Source organism: Schistosoma mansoni, chromosome 2 (genome assembly GCF_000237925.1).
Source record: "Schistosoma mansoni strain Puerto Rico chromosome 2, complete genome".
NCBI classification, from domain to species: Eukaryota; Metazoa; Platyhelminthes; class Trematoda; order Strigeidida; family Schistosomatidae; genus Schistosoma; species Schistosoma mansoni.
The window spans coordinates 4522816-4544397 of NC_031496.1; the positions used below are offsets into that span (position 1 = coordinate 4522816).

At 30.2% G+C, this 21582-nt stretch overlaps 1 protein-coding gene across 1 annotated transcript in view; it reads left to right on the top strand.

Annotated features, from left to right (window-relative positions):
- Positions 1-6645: 6645 nt before the first annotated feature.
- Smp_142390 (putative innexin) overlaps positions 6646-21582 on the top strand; it is a gene marked incomplete at its 3' end in the record, with an annotated part of 47783 nt that continues 32846 nt past the window's right edge. Inside the window, exon 1 of the mRNA XM_018795404.1 lies at positions 6646-7435. Coding sequence (XP_018649720.1) covers positions 7285-7435 — 151 coding nt within the window. The 5' untranslated portion in view covers positions 6646-7284. The remainder of the gene's footprint in view (positions 7436-21582) is intronic.

The window sequence follows — 21582 nt, forward strand, 5'->3', positions numbered from 1 at the left end:
GAGTCTCATATTAAGACTAATGGGCTGATAAGTGCTTATAGCTTTTATTATTTATCAAATCATTTTTCCATTAATGATGCAAATTTTCTTCCACAATATAAAATCGCAATAATGTTAATACTTCAGATATTGTTTTTCCTAAGTTATTTAATGAAACGATTATGAATAAACTTTAGGTCAACGTTGATTTTGTTTACATTGAAACGTTTTACATTCGTATATTTTTGTTACTCTACACTATTGATCTATACGAATTCACGTGAATCGATTTCTATACATAAGAAATAAACAAAATATCATAATTTTTCACTCTCAATGGTTTATGAATCATTTGTACGTTTTCATACTGTAGTTTGTGTTCTTGACCACATGTTGTACTGTTGTTGGTCTATTCATTACGGCTTTAGGGGTTCCTAAAAGTTTACTTTCGAAAGAGTATTTGTTTATTTTTTTTAACAAGGAAATATTCATATTTCCTACAAATAGATGTTTACAACAGCTGACAGTGTATGAGTGTAAACATAAATATTATTAAGATTCACTTAGTATTGTTTGTTTGAATCTTCCCATTGATGTTTTCGGACTGCAACTGGTCAGTCTCTAATTGACATATGGGCATACTGTGCGTATTGCCTCGATAGAGCCTTATTTCACAAGCACTGTAAGATATCAGAAATTGTATGATTGTATTACATTTTCAATAAAGCATATTGCTATGTGATATTGTTTAATACAAGGATAAACATATAGAAGAGGTGAAAGATCATTCCTGTTGATATGTTTTATAGAAATATTTTAACCTTGAATGTACTTTATTGCAAAGTAGATGAATATTTAACCTTAACCAAGGTATATAAATATGTGTTAATAAGGAAAAAAGCAGTTTTTTCAATGAGATTATTTTATTCAAATGATAAGAGGAAATGTTTTGTTGAATATGTGATTATTCTAATTCAACATTGAATGTATTTAACTGTCTAAAGAACACACGAATGGAGATGGTAGAAAGTTTATTTTTAAGACATTTAAGACATTTGAGTCTGCTTCATATCGAACTACACTCAGTTTGTTACAACATACTGACATATTTTATCTCTGTCCCAAATATTTAAAACATCTTTGGGAATATTAAGAGGTACGGTCCATAGAACGTCTCATTAATCAAATCGATTGATGTCAAGTACATAGCACATTCAACACAATCACTGTTATGATCAAATGAAGTAGATTTCAGAGAACTAAACTACTGGTCGATCAGGTACTTTTTTAACGTTATGTTTGATATTTATCAAATCAGTATACAGAAAAGCAGAAACAAAATATTTTACCTACTAGATAACATCAATAACAACAAAGCACAATCATTTAACAGCAAAGATGAATAAACATTATCGCATTTAACAACCTTCTATAACTTTTTTACAACGTCTTTATGGTTAGTATCATCATTCAATAATAATGATAAGTGTTTCCTGCTTTTAATATTCATTCATTTAACAAGTCAACAATTTAAACAAATCAAGAAACAATACAGGAAACAAATGTTTCAGTGGGATGATTTCACGTGTAAAGCAATTTCGTTTATATGTATAGTTCTTTATAAAGTCAATTGATTTGAATCTAGTAGACATTTTGTTGTGTATATCTATGATAAACAATGAAGTATTTGACTTCTTTTATATAAATATATTTATCGTTTTATTCCACTTACAGAATATTCAAGTTGGTTAAATCATTCAATAGTTAGCCATAAGAAAGAATAATAGTAACTCTTTTGTAGTCATCAGTGGAAATCGATGTCATGATAGTTTACTATTTTCATCCAAAAATACAGCAAAATTACCTTTCCAAAACTTTTCATAATGATTATTAAACAAACTATTATTATATATACTGAGCAATATTAAAGCACTCACCCCCCATCAAAGCAACATATTTATAAAAAGGTACTGTTGTTCATTATTTACTGACCTGTTGATTTCAGTTTATAATACTGGTGTTGCGTGATATCAAACTTCATAGAGTCAATTTTAACTCTTGTATCACTTCTTAATTAAACATTATTCCATTTTTATCCTTTTGTGAGACATTTGTTTAATTATTCTTGCATAACTTACAATAATAATTTTCAATTTCAAAGAATCTATGTTTATACAATTCATTGTTTTCTATTCTACGATATTCATACACTTATAAGAGATCAACTATACAAACGGTTCTTGAAACTTCTTCATTATTTTGTTCTTTTTGAATAATCCTTCAAATCCTTGTCATATACTAAACCAGAAGCTGGATAATCTGAGTTTGAAGTTAACAAGGAGTATTAGTTCTCTTAAGTTGGTAAGTATACAGTTCTGACCAGCGATAACAAGGATGAAGGTCAAGCAGAACTTCCTGCTAGCCCCCTTAAATCACCCAAAACACCTATTTCTAAAAGTAAAATTACATGATTCGATAGAACAACGCTACTAATATTTGAAATAATTTTGAAAGATATTAAAAATAGTGATCGTACTATTTCGCTAAAACCGAAATTATAATATAAGCAAGAAACATAATTATATATTTTGGAGCTTGAGGTTCCCTCTTGTTGATATTAAAGGCTTAATCCAGTTGTTCTTTAATGTACACCTAGTTGTTTGAATTTGTAGGTACTGGACTTAATTTCCAGTGTGAAAATCATTACTAGGATCTCACAGTAACATTCAGCTGATGAGCCTTTTAGTGGGACAAAACATGCGTCCCGAATTCCATTGTTAACCAAAATTCATATATACGGAAGTGTTATACATACAGGCAAAAAAAATAGATATCACTTTTTTATTGTTCAATCTTTGGTCACACTTGAAATTGTTAAGTATATTTCGTCTGTTAACGTAAATGTTTATCTTGAGCAAAAAGCCACTGATATTATCTGAGATACTTGAATTAATTTATTCGATTTTTTCAAATACCTAAAAATTTTGAAGATGAAATATTCTACTTCAATAGTTTTTATCTCCTTACATTTCACACACTCTTTTAATCATATACTGTAGATATGAATTCAATCAACTGGAATAGATATATAGATGGGTAGATAGAAATATTGATTGACTAGTTGACTGATTCATGTATAGTTCATTAGGTTTATTTTTATTACTTAACTACAACAGACAAAAAACTACTCACTTATTATGCTCCATACAACTAGAAGGGGAATGAAAATCGTAGTTAATAGAAAACAGCGAAAAAATATCAATATTAAGGTCGACTTAATTTATATTTGGAAAAATTATGTATAGATTCAGTAGAAATTTTATAATTCTTTTTGTATGCACTTCACTCAATAATAGATCTGAACATAAACCAACCACCATTCTTTTGAACTAATTCAGTATCTTCTTGGTTCTTCTACCATACATTGGTGATAAGCTAAAACTATAATGTTTGTTCATGTTGTTTGTTTACTTTAGATGACGGCTCAGTGGTCTAGAGGTTAAGTGGTCGCTTGTGAGGCCGAAGATACTGGGTTCGAATCTCGATAGAGGGATCGTGGATGCTCACTGCTGAGGAGTCCCATACTATGACGAAACGGTCATTCAGTGCTTCCAGGTTTCCCAAGGTAGTCTAGCTTTAAATGACTCATAAACTCAATTATTAAATTAATAAACAAGTGTTTGCGAATTGGAATACTTTTAGTATAAAGAAACTAAATCATAAGATGCCAGTTATTAAATTTATAGAATGAAAAAAATCAAACAGGATTAGATAAAATCATACATTCAATATCCGATGATAAGCAATTGTAACTGTGATCAATTTACAAGAAGTCTCATAAGAGGAAAGAAATACAATCTAGTTTTTTGTACTTGATGCCTTGATGCATATCAATTAAAAATTGTAATAATTTTCAGAGAATCAGTTTATTTTAAAATATCCAATAGTTGTTTTTCATGCCAAAATAAATGAATTCCGACAGTAATGTTCTGAGCTAAACTATTGATCTTGGATCTGAGTTTAATTTAATGGTGATGATTATTTACTTAAAATATACTCTACATATACACAAAGACATGATAAAGTGTACAGTTTCAATGTTGTTATTCATAAAAACGTAATACTTTTTCTTAGACTGTTATCTTTTCACAAATAAATAAATTCACCAACTTATTTAAGTACTACACAAATTAAGATGATTAAATAAATAACTCGTGTGATTAGTACAAGTTTAACACAACCACATAACAGATAGTAATTCTAACAATCTCGATAGATATGTAGTGAACAATAACTTAGGTCGGGACAACCAATTTACTGTGTAGTCAAAAATGATAGAGTTCTTTCGTAAAATGTGAAAACACATACATTAAAAACTTCATTTGCAAATATTCTATCAATTGTTTTAAAACTCATCGCTCCTCCATTGCTATTACTCTTTGTTTACATTCTATTTCTCTCCAGTTCAATCTTCTCAAATTTCTGCTGTCAGGCATTTTACATGCTATATTTGTCGAAAGACATGAGTAGTATAAACTAAAGCCGAATCGCAGGCAGGCTTCTGGCAAAAACAACAGTAGCACAATTAGAGCATATAAAGTACAATTTTTGAATGATCTGAATAAAATAATTATTGATGGACTCCTCAGCAGTGCGCATCCACGACCTCAGCTCGCCAAATTTGAACCCAGGACCTACCAGTCCCACAATAGGACGAAACGGCCTTTCAGTGCTTCCAGGTTTTCCCTAATGGTCTAGCTTCAATGGACTCATGCTTTCTACTATGAAAATACTAAATCTCCACAAAAAACCCCTTCTGATAAAAATAATGAGTGAAACAGGGATACATAATCAGGACTACGTATAAAAATATCATTAAACAAGGCGATAATTCAAATCTTTATTAATTCTGATCTGAATATCATACCAACTAGCTAAGTTAGTAAGTAGCTAAAATTAGTAGCTTGATGAGTGAAGTGTTGAAGTTTAAAATAAAAATTAATTGGTCCGAGTTCCGATGTGCATATCAATCATTGGCTGTAACTGGTACATCCAGCTGATGAATTCTGAATAAGAAGAAATATACGTCCAAGATTCTGCTAATAACCACAATGCGTTTATTTCACAAGATAACGAAAATCAATCATTTACAAAGAACAGTCAACTAAGTTTTGTATTCTTCACAATAAAAATCTTTAACCAAAATTTATAGAATTTACGAAAATTACTAAATGAACAGCTATAGTCGAGATAAAATTTCGTAAATGGATCAGTACAGTTTAATGATTTAATAAAAACTTAATGAAAATGGTAATTTTTTAAATGAATAACTAATGTCATTTTGTAAACTTTTGAAGGATTGAATGAGTGTTTCTGATAAGACTATAATTTATGGATTACCTTCGAGGGTTAGGAATTATATTTAAGGTTTTCATCAGGAACTGTCATCGGCTAACTTGCCAAGACACTATTTCACCGAATAAGTTAGTAAATTTCGCTCCCTAATCCATGACCTGTTATCTTATACCTGATTAATTCGTCTATAAATTATAATTTCGCCGTGTTTCTTCCTAATTGAAGATTTATCACTTAGGACATGATCCCACTGATTTCTATTTTTCAACAAACTTTACATATATGTATTAATGTGAATAGTAGAAAATCGCATAGGTTTATAAACGTTTGATGTAATTGTAACGATTCAATGAAAATAGTTTTTGATTGTTAACTTTTTAAAAAAAGTGAATTTTGATCTGTTCTTGTTGATATTTACACATCATAAGTAAACAACTTGATCTAGTTTTTAAATATCTATTTGGTAAACTTATATATTATGACAACCATTGATATTCAAGACGTACATTTTATCATATTTGAATGTACTAACATCTTATTTTATATGAAAATGGAAAAAATTCACTTTCTAATTCTTCAAATATCAAAACAGTATTCTCTATCGATGTAAATAAGTTCAACATAGTGCACGCAGTGTCGAGCCACCTAGATTAGTGGCCACATTGCAACTTGATCGATAGCATTCGATCAGCACTAAAGACGGACTTGACACGCATGACATTGATCACCACCAAGTGATCAATCAATTGTGATCAGATAGGAAGTAACTTATTAACCAAGTTTTAAATTGAATTAAGCGCTCATAATGAATTTCAATGTTTCACATTATTTCGACAAAACAAACAAACTATATTTGTCATCAGTTATGATAATTTAGTAAAATAGTCAAACTATTTATAGAAATATAATAATTATAAAAAACACAAGTGATAATGAAAGTTGAGATAACCGTTGCCAATAATGATAACAAGCAGATTGACATCAATAAACCGAAATATATGAAATATTATAGAGAAATTATTAGTTCATTCGTGAATGGTGAATAGAAAAAGATATCTGTTAAACAGTTAAAAAATAGAAGTTCAGTCCCTTTTTCATACATATATATTTGACAAGTATATATATATTTTTACAAGAGATAGCTAGACACATACGCACTAGGGGAAAATTTTTTTTCAAAGACTTTTAGCTTTAATACAACGTACAATTGGTTTGTTTCCAATGTCTTTCACGATAGAAACACACATACTCCTCTATATAGATTCATATATAATACTTACCTTTCTATAAAATAATAGATGTATGGATGTATGAATGCATAGTCATAGATGGTTATGTAGAAGAAATAAAAATCTTTATCTAGGTTAATTCATGCTGAAATAATAAAATGACTGGATTCTATTGTTTTCTTTAATTCTATTCTAGTGGCTTTTATTAATCTGTTCTCAATAAATGTTTCATCAACGCCAATGGAATTTAACGTCTAATTACAATAATAGTAAGAAGAAGAAGAAGAATCATCTTATAGATTAATAAAATCATTATCATCACCATCATCATTATTAGTTCTCAGGGTTATCAATCGGTCATTATTACAGTCATCATTAATATGCTTATCATGCAGTTGAATAAATGTCGAAAACTTATTTTATTATGTGATAATGGATAATTAATTTGTTTAGTTACAGTCAGAAATTAAACAAATTTTTTCTCACGTAAACTGTAAATCATTCCAGGATAAACAAAAAGGCTTTAACATTATTAGACTTACAGAAATTATTTCGGTCCAAGAGGAGTCTGCATGTTTATGTATTCTTCTTTGAATTAGGAATTTTGATCAGTAATTTATTAATGAACTAATGAAATAAAACAATGAACCAATTACTTTGGTAAATCATAGTCGACTAATTCATTTGACATCATTTGACACATATACATTACACAACCATTATGGATGCTAATAATGCATTGAAATTAGGAAGATTATTTCGTGTGCCTTATGGTGGAGAAGGTGTGGATTTTGTAGATCAATTAAATTATCAATTTACAAGTGGTATAATTGTATTATTTATTGTTATGATTGGATTTCGTCAATATGTTGGTAAGTCTATGATAAATTTCACTATTTTATTTTAAAGGTTTCTTTTCCTGTTCGAAACGTTTTCTGTTATTCATTCAATTATTAAGACATGGAAATGGTTATGAAATGACATCAACTATGATATCATTGAAAAGCATAAGATATTCGTTGATGATTTCAATAAATCAGTCTTATATACACATTTTTTTATATGAATTTTGAAAGATTTTTTTCTTTTCACAAAATTAAACAACCTATTATAAAAGTTGTGACTGGATTATAAATAGGAGCCGCGACCTATGATGACTGTGGTTAGCTGTAAAATCTTCTGTATTCAATAAGTCTGTTGTATCCAGCGTTTTCATTTACTTTTCAATTCATTTAACAAATGAGTATCGAATATTGTGAAGTATTTTTCATTGAAGATTTCATTTCAATCTCTAAATTTTAAAACATTTGCGCTGTTCATTAGGAACGGTTGGATAGCGCTACATTGAAATATGCTTAGCAGATATGTGCAGATAAATCCTGACGACTGAAATGAAATCTTTTATGACAATTACATTTTAATATGCAATATCCTTACACAAAAATAAAAGGAAAAATAATAGAAGTATTAGATATAGCACACATGTTGAACAGGGGAAGCGTCACAGATAATCTCAGCCACTTGTGATCTCGGATACAATTTAAAACTAGGTAGTAACAAATAGGTGATATTTTAAAAATCATTAGTTGAGCGTAAAAAGAAAGAAAATTCTACGTTACTTCAGTGTCTGAATTACTGTGATATAATCAATTAAATATATCTCATTGATATAATATGGTTAATATCTGACTATTAAATTAGTAGGTTGAATTTTCCACAGATTCATCTCAGCTGTACATAACGTAAACACTTGTTAAATATTCACAAAACCCATATGAGCTGAATTATGATATCCAGTTTATTAGTAACATCTTTATATTCTAAGAGTTCTGGTGAGAAACCGTGACATTTAAAGCTCAGAAATATCCTTAATGAAAAAAATATCATCAGTGACATTTACTGTTTGTCAACCTATGTAGAAACTTAATAAAAGATGAAGATTAATCCAATGGTTTTAAAAGTAATGGGTTCACCGCGACAACCAAAGGTTTTGAGTTTGATTCTGGATATGATCATGGATTTGCACGGCTCAATAGTCCCATACAAGGGCGAGAAATTTATTCTTCCTGTCTAGTTTCTAATGGTACTCCATTCGAATAATTCGAAATATAAACCATCATTGTAAGTGAAATCAATGTGATAATCGGTATATCAAGATACTATACTAAGTTAGTATTAGCGTTACAACAAACTTTCACCCGTTTACACGTGTTTTTGTTTTTACGTTGATTTATAAAGGTTCGTGTGGTGTTTTACGAGATAGACGTGAAATGATTCATGATATTATAAGAAACTCCATTAAATAAACAATTGTTATCAGATAAGGAAATTAGATTTTTCCTTTGTTTAAACAGAGGAACCATTCACATCAATAATCCTGCAAAAATTACATTAGTTCACTTGGGATATTTAAAAGCATGGACAACAACACCTTTTATTAGGATGACATGAATCCATTTCATTAAGTCCCATTTAAGAAGTAAATAAAAGCTTTAAAAGTAGCGCAAAATCATTTGTGACTTCAATTGATTTATAACTGCAAATATATTTTTTATCTCCCAATGAATAAAAAACTTTATTTCTGACGTTTCGCAAACTCATTTAAGCAACTTCTTCAGAGTGAATGAACAATCCAATTTAATTCATAGAACGTCAGAAATACAATTTTTCTATTCATTGGGGCAAAACAAAATGTATTTATTATTTACTTTCTAAGCAATGCTCAATTTATTTGAAACTTTATTAATAATTGCATTCGTTTACAAAATAAGGCACTGTGTTTTCCACTCAGTTAGTAAACATCAAGGGAATCGTTTAAATTTACGCCAGATTTGGATCATATCAGAATAGTGAATAGTTATACAGTGAAATCTACTTTCTTTATTCTGTACTGGTCTCAAGTTGATCTTAATTGTGTAACCATTGTAAACCAGAAAACGTGAAATAGCTGTTTTGTACTAATATAGGACTTTTCAATAACATGTTTGGGAGCATATCAGGTGTCTAACTCAGAACATGCAGGTCTTCTGATGAATGTGCACGAAAAACATTTGATGAAACATTTCATAGTTTCTTTTAGGTTGTACAAACATTTTTCCTGGACAATATAGTTAAGTTAATTAGTTTGTATTTTTTACTAGTCCCTTTCAATCGATATCAAATTTTTCATGTCTAATATGTTTTAAATACCTATATATTATGCTGCGTTTAGCGTAAATTAGGCAGAAAATCAAAATGATTAGTTTTTCAAATGTAAACCCTGATATGGGAATCAAATAGTATGTAACATTATAGTGAGTATTGATCCGATTTAAGAATATTCTCAACCAAAAAAAAGTAATCGAGTGTGAAAATATTTATCTTTTAAATAACACATCTTTATCATCATGACCATACATGATCATAGAAATGAATGTAAAGTCAGCATACGTCAAATAGTGAGATGTCTAATAAAGAAATCCAGTAAAATTTAATGATCTACAAAAACTCAATAAAATGGATGCGAAATTATTCTGTCGTTGGAGTATCTTTGCTGTTGTGTGTCATATCTAAACAGAACAGCTTTTCAGTGCTTTCTCATAGTTTTTATTAACATCTCAATTACTTCAGGATTTCTTTGTAGTTTACACGCTAATTTCTAGCTGAAAATAAATTGAGAACACTCAGGGTTCATTAAGAGCTCAACTATTAATGCAAGTGTTCCGTATTTTCTATTTTAAATAATTGCAAATATTGGATGATGTACATCCAATACTACTTCTGTACTCTAGTTGTTTCACTTTACTGGTTTTAGCATTCAGTTAGAACTTCAAGAATTCACTTGCAAGTAGGTTACACTAATGGTTTTGCGTTGACCGTTTTGTTTGAATACAGTCGATATCTACTAATGGTGAGTTCAACCTCACCACAAAGTGGTTGTTTACTATTCCTTGATTACCAACGATACTTCAGTCTAGAACTGTTAACAACAAAAACTACTTACAAACCAGTGGGTTTATTATGAACACTGACCACCTACGTACAAGGATAAAAGCAAATAACATTAACTTTTAAATCAATTCGAAAAACTAAGATAAAAAGGTGTTCGCGAAAAATACCTTCAGACACAAAAACTGTACTTATTTATTTGGATTGAATTATATATAAGTGAATAGACTTAGAAGGAAATCACTCTTGTTTGAACTTGGTAGATAGCTGTATTTTCTTAGATATTTCTCTATCAAATGGTCACTTGTATCATGTAGATTAAGGCTTTTACAATCGATCGACTGTCAATAATATAAGTAAATACGATGATAAACAGTGATACTGGGTTCATAACACACCACTGAACGTTTTAAATAACATAGTTATCTAACTTGCGATCAACTATTCGTTGATTGTATAAAATCAACAATGAATAAAAAGTTTAACTAACATAAGGCAGAATAAATATAAAACTTATTTCTTTAGTTTACAACAAATGAAAAAAAAAGAAGCACTGAGTAGGTATTTCTTCATAGTATAGAAGTCCTTAGTTTACGGGCACCATGTCTTCACCATGGATTAAACCCACAAAGTTTAGGTTTATCTGCGAAGATTCGATCTTTTGACTACTGATATTGTCATTAGTTAAACATATAAACCACTAGGTTTTATCACAGTTGTCAGAGTTTGACGATCTTTATACCAAGACAAAAGAGTTTTATTATGTTTTCTAGTTTATAACAAATTCCTAACTAAGATAAATCAGTTATGCAAACTATAATATCAACAATTCTCACAAACACCATTTATTTATAAAGATATATTTATATATAAATAAATGAATATTCGTATTAGCAAATTCTTCATTTTAGTTAGATGATACAATGGAAAAATCCATTGAAAGTTTCATGTTTCTCCTAACTTCCCTTAAACATTGGTACTGGGAATAATAAATGATAAGTGATATTAAGAAAATGATGTTTATTATCACATGATTATTGATAAAAACCAATGTAGATGAACCTTTCTAAAAAACTTCACATTCATATTATTTATATAAATTTCAAATGTAATTTTCAGGTCGATAAAGTTTAATTTTATATGCATTTAGCGATGACATTTTGACAGATAAATAGAGGTAGTGTGATGTGTTCTACGGATAGCGTGGCACAAACTTCAGAAAAAGAAGAAAATGGAATGGTTAGCAGAACCACCGTAAGAATGAGTGCTTTGAAGGGGGATGAGTGTGATGTGTGCTACTGATGTCATCAGACTTTACTAAGATGATCTTTAATTTTGTGTTCGAATACATTTGATTGTCCCCGATTGTGTTCTCGTTCACTTCAGTAAGATATTATTATTTAGTTGAACATATTATGGGAAAATAGAATAAGCTAAATGACCGAAATGTAATTCAAGAAAATGTTTTTCTCTTCTTCATTTTTTTTAAAAACAAATAAATGAACGAATTAGAAAGGAAAACTTTTTTCTCCCAATTAGTTTTAAGTTCACAGATTAAATAATGATCCCATGCATTTAAATATTTTTCAAAAAAAAAAGAAATCAAAATCAAAATTGTAATTTAGAAAAAAAAGTTTTGAAAAAAATATTTTTCGATTCTTTTCAAAATTTTTGATTGAATAAAAATCATCCTTCATATTTAATGAAAAGAATATTAAGTTTAAGGGTTTTATTCTGTATAAGCCGGTATCTACAAAGTAATGAGAAATGGTAAAGAAGATTTTTATCTGATGAAAATGATTTTGGATGGAGTTGTGTTCTTTTGACTGAGTGAATTTGAACTATGCAACTTCTATCTAAAATCTGTGTTAATGTTGTCTAAAGATACAATGTAAGCTTTATGATCATACCACTGAGGTTTAAGAACCGAACTCCAATAAAATGATTTTTTTAAAGCTGTCTAAAAAACGCTCGTCTAATAAATCTTGTTTTCAGCAATTCTACTCCAGTTAATGTTAGATTTTAGCGGGAGTTAGTAAAAACAAGCATTTTTTTAAATATTTATTAATACTGAAATACTTTATACGCTATGGTTACATGAATTAGACTGTAGGCTTAATGAAATTATACCATTTATACTTGAAATAGATATGAGTAAAATAATGTTTGCGAAAGCATTATTGTAAGTGTTTGGTAGTTTTCTTGGAGTATACAGTGGTTTTCATAAAGGACTGCGAGAGACCAATGTGTCATTTTATTGTTCAAAATTATTGATTACTCAATAGTGTCGGTGATAATTTATGCACTTATTTACTCACTTTTGATACATACTTTGATTTCATCAGCTTTCTGCAACACAAGAATCCATGTTGAGTCTGTCCAACGTCTAACTGAAGTTAGTTACAGATTATAAATATATCTGCTGACTACAATTTCGTTAATTTTCCAAATGGTCTTCTTTTTTTTAACAGTTGAATTCATGAGTCGATTTAAACTGGACTACCATTGAAAACCTGGAAGCACTGGATGGCTGTTTCGCTCTAGTATGAGACTCCTCAACAGAGGATAGCAATGACTCCGCACGCGGGACTCGAACCTAGGACCATCGGTCACGCTCACAAACGCTTGACGTCTAAACTGTTGAGCTGGCCGGCGTCCAACAGTGTTTATGTCTAACTTCAATCAGTCTATGGTCTAAAATACGAACTAGTATAATAGTTTGAAGTGCCAGTGATACGTAGTTATGAATATACATAGCAGAATAGAATGAAACAACTGTTTATTTAACATCTTTTGTAATATTAATCTGTCTTCGAAATTCAATATCAGTTCACGAAAATGTTGTGATTTGTAGAGTTCAAACATATAGTGAGCGAAACAAAAAGTCCTTAATGACCTCATTATTCTATATGACGAATCTAACAAAGTTAGCATATACACCGTTAAACGATAACCAAACAGTTTAAAAGCCAAGATATAGTCTACAAGACCTAAGTTTATTTATTTGAGGAGTTATAAGTCCACATTTTTGAAGAATTCCACAAATAAACAAAAGAACTATACAAAACTTTTTAAAATTAAATATTATTGTAACTTGTAATAAATTATGACACATATCACCTTCAAATAGAACTTCACCTATCATTATTCAATTCCTTATAGTTGTATATTGGATCGTTAAAATTAAACCTTTTTTTCTTCAGTTAGGCTATAAACAATTACTATAACCATTTGAAAATTCAATTGCATCATTGTATATATACATTTAATCATCATAAAATTAAGCTTTTATATTTCTGGGAAATAAGCATTCTGATTAACTGAGATAATTTTATTATTTACGTAATATACAATCAACCGTTCACATTCAAATATACATTTTCACGATAAATTACATACTACTTTATTTATTTTAACCTCGCAAATACATATTGATCAAATCATAGTGTCATTATTATGTTTCAATGTAAATAAAATGAAGTTCTATCATCCATGTGTATTTTGAGTTCACTGTTGATCTCCAACCTATTTGAACCGGCATCTCTCAACATTATTACACTAAATTTATTCATTCAGTGCAATAGGTATTCAAACTGTTAAACTAATTTAGAGAAACCAAATTTCGTAATCAATGAGAATGCTTATTTCTATTTCCTGAAGCTGCAATTTAATGGAGATGTAGCAGGTGAGATACTATGTGATAGGCTGACTGGACCTACGAATTCCGCTGCTCCTGTGAAAAAAGCTATATTGGGCGCACTACCAGACTACTGGACCGAATTCTTAGTTAGCACCTACCTTCATGGTTAAGAAAAGGTACTGTCAAGACAATACGCAGTTCGGTTTTATCAAACTTGATCGATAGTGGTCATATAATATATCGAAATAAGTCATTTAAAATTATTTATCATATTCCTACTAGTTTTCCTTATGGGATTCTATCTCGTCTCTTGCACATAGCAGAAGCCGTAGGGATTCGAGCCAACAATCCAAGTCTTTGTGTTCATAAGAAAATGTAACACCCTTATCTCTTCCTTGGCTCAAATAAATGATTTTATTTATTATTTTCCACACTCTTTCTTCGTTTGTTTTCTCCACCCATTCCTACCATTTTGTTTTTTTCTCAAATATACGTTTCACGGTCCAGTTATCTGAAGACTTCTTATTGAGTAATCTTATAACTTTTATGAATAATATTTCACGTATTCTGTAATCTATTCCACTGTTTTCGTTGACTCATAAACTGCCTTGATTGGTTTATTAATTTCGTATATGCATATAAATATTACTGTATATTAGCAAAAATTCTGATGAAGATCTAATCGAGAACAATATTATTCGCCTATGTATGTTGTTCTAAATCATAATATGGGAATTTTCATATATTTTGCTCTCGTTTAACATTGTTATCTATGTATCTGATTAAACAGAAGTATTAACGACTCAACGCACTTTTACAATAGGGTGTTGAATTTAAAGTCTTACATCAGAGACAAATCAAGTACTGAGAAACATTAGACATATGTGTTTTGAGAGTGAAAATCAACCAACTCCAAAGAAAGTCAGATATCAGAGATCGTAATGGATAATAGTCGCATAAAATCATTAATACACTGCAGTTAAAAACGTGAATCACTTGATGCTACCTCAATGGTCTGAAATTTAACTGCTTGCTCAGATGTCTGAAGTTCCTGGGCTTGATTCCTGGTAAAGTGATAAATATGAACTATTAAATAAACCCATACTATACCGAACCATTAGTACAGTTCTCCATGATTCTCAATGGATATCCATTTTATTTGACTTATTAGGATTTCGGTTGTTGTGACAACTGATGTCTTACCATCTGCACACAATATAAACAAAACTAATCACGAAACAAGTAAACCATTTTTCGGAACAATGTGAGCACAATAAGAATTCAGAAAATGATATGAATTCACCACTCTTTTACATGGCCTCTCATTCTCTTCTTTTTTTAATAAATAATTAGATTTTCAAACAAATGGATGAGTATCCATTTTAAGTACTCGCTTTAATTTCTCGATTTGTGCATTTTTCATATTTTTATTCAAAATATGAATTATCATCTCTTACATAAAACTGTCCTATACCATTTGAAAGATTTCCAACTACATCACAATTAATCACCCATTAACCGTTATTTCCAAACAAACTAATGATCAAAATGTAATAACCTTCTGAAGTAACTAACAAGAACTTTCCTACAAATTAATGAAACTACTAAGCTGAAAACAAAAGCTATTGAGACAATGTATTGTCAACGGTTAGATAGTTATCACATTACTTAGAATATATAGAAACTAAACTATATTTGTCACATTCATATTAGAAGTATTAATGGTTCTAGGGAATTGTTTTTCTCATGAATGAATAATAAGAATTCATAAATAGGGTTTTTAAACGTTAAAAGATGTGAAATTTAACTCTAAATGTTAACGACAATGGATCGACTATATTTAAAATTATTAGTTACATAAGGCTTCGTTTCAGTGATTTCACTTTTGTCACTAAATCATACTTAAACTTACGTTAAGATGTATGAGTAAAGCGAATGATACTTGTTTTTAATTGTGGTCAGCTTGATGGTTTGTAATTTCTACATATTAAGTACAAGGGGAGGTGACTCATTGATGATCTTGATTTTACTGTTAATGCAAAAACATATAAGCTCAACAACCAATGAAAGTCTGGAAGCATTAGACGACCTTTCAGTCCTAAAATACAGCTCCTTAGCAATGAAGTAGGAACCCACCGAAGACAATAGGAGATGATCCCTCAGTATTATAGATTGATTGAAGCTAGATTTATACACCATTGAATTCCAGCTCTGTGTTCATTAGATTAAGCGTCCGCTTGCGGTATTTAATATCCTGCAATAGACTCGTTTCTGGGTAGTGGATGTGCATTGTTGAGGGGTTTCATACTGGAATGAAATAGTTGTAAAGGGCATCCAGGTTTCTTTATTTTTAATCGATTTGTGATCTTGACAAAGTTCAAAAATCTTTACAAATCTATGCTGATATAATTTAATGTTGATTGTATATCATTGATCTTTCGAGATAGTATTTACTGACGAAACAGTGATTACAGCTAACTGGACTAACGTTAAGTCAGTGAAGTAAAATATTTATGCAAATTTATGTGGTTGAATAATCATGCTAAGAAGTTACATACATCATAGGATATAATAATATCCGACACTCAATAAATGTTATATTCATTTGATGTCTATTGTATTTGATATTTTCGAATAATTATTGAATAATGTACATAATACAAACTGTTTTGGGAGTAATTTATTGCTTTTACTTATGATGTTCACATAATTTCTCGGTTGAAAATTATATTATTAAATTACTTGGTTGTTGAAATGTGTTACTTTTGCTAATTAGTCCCGATGTGTCTTTCATTGCGTGTGCGAAATCCTATCAAGGTGATCTAGTCAAATTAGTTTATTTATCTACTTACCTATTCACTTGACTACCTACTTACCTGTTTACTTACTTATTATTGTACACCTGTTACCTTTCATGAAGATTTGGGCGTAAATTAACAAACTGATTTGACTAGATCAACTCGATAGGATATTTTGTGCCCAATTATGGACATGTTGGAGTTGTTTTCAAAAAATATGACATTATTTTTCAAGTGTTTGATGATTTATTTTCTCCTTCAGTTAGGAAAACTATAGGTTTGATTTGTAAGTTGTATACACCATTTAATGACAACGGTTTGTAGGTTATTATGAATCATAAATATTTACAAACCTATATCTTTCGATTATGCTGATTTTCATTTGATTATACCTTCGAATCCATCTCACAACAAGTTTGGGATCATCATTTCACCCAGCAAGTGTGTAAACTTTAGATGTATCAGACAAAACCAAAATTTCCATGGTGAATTGGTTAGCAATACTGTTAGGTGACTGTCAGTGATGTCTAATATCTGATCTCCACTATCTCTGACATCTCATTAGGATTTCAAGAATCTATTAGCTGGGAGTTAATGGTGACAATGTGATAAAATTGCAGTCATGAGATTTGAGTAGAAGAGATTGCACTTTTCTATAAACCTAAAAAAATAAATCTGTTGTTATTAATATGGTAAAACTGATTTAGGCGAATTAGCTTTTCAGCTATCTTGAATTTGTCAACGCTAGGACGCGCGTTTCATTCTATTTTGGGACTCGTCAGCTGGATGTACCTGAATCTCAGAGTTGATTACCTTTTAACAAGACATACGTAAATCTACAAATATATATGATGTCTCGTTTCTCCGAAAACTATGATATATATATCGCAAGGTTATCTATAGAACACAATGTTTTTTCTTAATACACATTTTGTATTCTTCAAGTAAAACTGAGGATATATACATATATACGTGGTTGTTTGTTTCTCTAAGCTAGATGGTTTACTTACCAGGTTTTCATCGCTTTTCTTGACCACATCATCAACCTCCACTTCATAAATATCCACATGAAATAGTTTTCAGTGATGTACAGAATGTCAACGAAAACCCTGCAATAAAACCATTTAGTTTGGAGAACTCAGGGGCATCCAAAATCACCATCTGAGTTGCGAATCGCCACCATTTCGCTATACACAAAAACATTTAAATATTAATGAAAAAAAGGGTATTATTTCTTTGTTCATTGTGTAAAATATTTTGTGTATTAATTAAATGGCATCTGTTGTATAAAAGCAATTATTAAGTATAATTCAAAACTGCATACATATCAGTTTCAATGGCTTAACTGTCTATTTAATTGATTATCGTATTTTACAACTCATACTATTGATATAAGTAGTATTGTACATTTTTCTCAAAAAGTGCATTCATTTCACTTTATTCTGATTATAGTTATTTCTATCTTTTGTCTTATACCCCAAATAATTGAAATCTACTTAAAAAGTAATTGACCATTGTCTTGTAGAGAAACATACGCTTTTATGTGATTGTGGATGGAAAATTTTACACTCTAATTCATTTTCTTTTTAGTTTAGCTGAATTTAAAAATAAACTTAATTTCTAATGTAACTTTATATTTTTAATGCCCATTTGTTCTTGTGTGTAAATAACCATGGTAGCTAAAGTTAGAAAGGAAATTTTGATGGTGATAATAAAAACGTTTAGATATATATAGTAACCACGTGAATTTACTAAGTTTGATATTACATTAAAAAAACAAAGACATATAATGTAATTTTGTGAGTTTCCAAAACATTGGTAGAAAACGGTAAGAAAAATTGTTGAAATGAACAAAAAATGCTTGAATCTAATTAATTAAAATATAGTTGTAATGTAAAGTTAGGTGAAAGTTGACTGTTAGGTTATCTGACTCGTCAAATATTACGTGGTATAATCGTCAATCAGTATACGACTTACATGACCTTGTCACTGTACTAAACCAATGAAATATTAACCAGAACTAGCAGCCATAAGTCAAATCGTAATCCTTATTGGTCTCCTGTATAGTAGCTCAGCGCGTTCAGTTCAGAACACATATATCAGCCTCCATTGTATGAATCACATATTTCAAACATACGCGGTTTATAAACAAGTAGACCAGACTGCATCACATCGTAAAATAAAGAATAATAATTAGGCAAGATCAAACCAAAAGTGATCGCTACTATAGGAGATTGTAACTGAAAGATTGGAAAATGATATAAAAGTAGCCAACAGATCAAATGAAAGCTTATGATAGGATGAATATCAAAAAATATATAATCTAGTTACTGATTAATTGCTCAATATGAAATAATGTAGAAACAGTCCATAAATAATACTAAGCATTGACGACTAATTTATGAATCGTCCCGATGTAACATTATTAAGCACATTGGTTTAAAATCTTGCTGTAACATAACACGAAGCTACGATAATGTTAAACCTCGTTAAAAGCTCATAATTATATCTTAATTCTACAAAATCTCCAAAAAATTCGAGCTAAAAATGGAGTTAGGAATTTTTAAATGTGTCCGTTATCTCCGTTCAACGAAACAAACTATAAAACTATTCAGTGATTAGGTATTCGAATAACAGAAGGTATCAGGCATTCTCTTCAATAACAACTGACAAAAAAACAATTCAACATCTACAATTCACAGAAAACAGACACGGTTCAAATAACAAATTCATAATCACAACACTTCACAAATTCTAATTCACTACAACTCCAGCCATACTCATAACAGACAAAAATTATATCAAACCGTTCACAGTGACAATATGGAAATGACTAACGTGATACAAGTCACACTTCCAATCAATATCAATCGGCATTGCTCCAATAACACAACAGACATCACCCACATATATTCATTGTGTCTAATCTCATCACCACCGTCATCCAGACAAATAAAACCATCACTTCTCTGCATTACACTTTGAAAAAATATTATTGAGCAACGAATCCATCACAAGGTCACTTCACAATTATTTGTAGAAGAATCCAACAATTATCCTTCAACCTTCATAACACTGTCGCCACACTAAACCGAATAGTTTCTCATTGTTTCACAAGATAAAAGAGTACATATGGTAGAACACTCTCAAAGTAGAAGCATCTAGTTGGTCAATGAACAATTCGTATTCAATATGTGCTCACTTGCACGTCAGTGAATGAGGAAAATCAGTTTACGCTACATTGTTGAGAGTTCCTATTGTGCATGTATGATAATTGTGTACACCCAAATGATCAGATTCACATGCATATTTGAGAACTGGTACAGTTGAATGTCTACTCACTGATGACCCGTGGTGTTTCCAACATATCATGAGTTCAGTGAGATTTGAAATGTGGCTAATCGTATAGTGATGAATTGTTATGTGTCATTCTTTACTGATTGTGTCAAGTGATTGCAATTGCAAACTGTTAGGAATCGGAACAAACTGTGTGAATATGTGTAAATTGAGTTCACGATTACATGATGTGATTCGTGGTGTATTCGTCAACTACTTACAGATGTAATTGAAAAGTTTTCCTGTTACTATCTGATATTGATTGTTCTCATGATTGTCAGCAAATCACATGAAAATGAAATTCTGAAAGTAATTCAACATTTAAATTCACTTAGTATTGTTTGTTTGAATCTTCCCATTGATGTGTTAGGACTGCAACTGGTCAGTCTCTAATTGGAATATGTGCATACTGTGAGTAGTGCCTCAATATAGCCTTAATTCACAAGCATGGTAAGCAGAGATGGATAGTGGCTAGCAGTGGAATCCAGTTTGACGCGCGTTTCGTCCTATTTGGGACTCGTCAGCTGGATGTACCTGCATCTCAGAGTTGATGTTTACTCTGGGACTCGAACCCAGTACCCTCGCTTCAAACGCCATTGCGTTATCCACTTAGTTACTGAGTTCTGATACCCGATACGTGCAGTATGCATATATTCCAATAACAGACTGATCAATTGCATTCTTTAAAATCAATGGGAAGATTCACGTAAACAATATGAAGTGAACTGTAGTGTAATTTAAGAAATTAATTGATTGCAGAATCTATGGACAATTAACACGCAATTAGTTGAGATTTTGTAATGAATAAAAAAGAAATAAAGTTTTTTTTTGAATGATCAATAACTGTTCTTTTCTTTTTAATTTCCACATCAATTGTAGATAAATATTTAACATTTGATCAGTCCTTATCGTAGTACATTCATTGTGAATATATATCCGGATATATTACCTACAACTAAAACATCATATTATGTTATTTTTGTTTGTAAAGGGCTTTTCTGGATCCTTCAGTTATTGATATTATTGACTAATTTTAGTCAGTCACTTATCGCATAAATGCATCCTAGATGAGTCGACTCAATAATGTCAGTAACAAACAGGTGGAACTATAATGAAACTTATAGAAGCTAAGGTCGTACTGCGTTTTGTAGAAATGTTTTATTAAGTTTGTAGAATTATTTACTACTGTCTATAAGTGGAACAAATTTACCAACAAAAATTAGAGGCTACAGATTAAAATAAATCACAGTAAAAGATGAAATCAGATAAATTGAAACTTTGACTTACATCAGATAAGGTTTGAGTGAAAATCATGTTG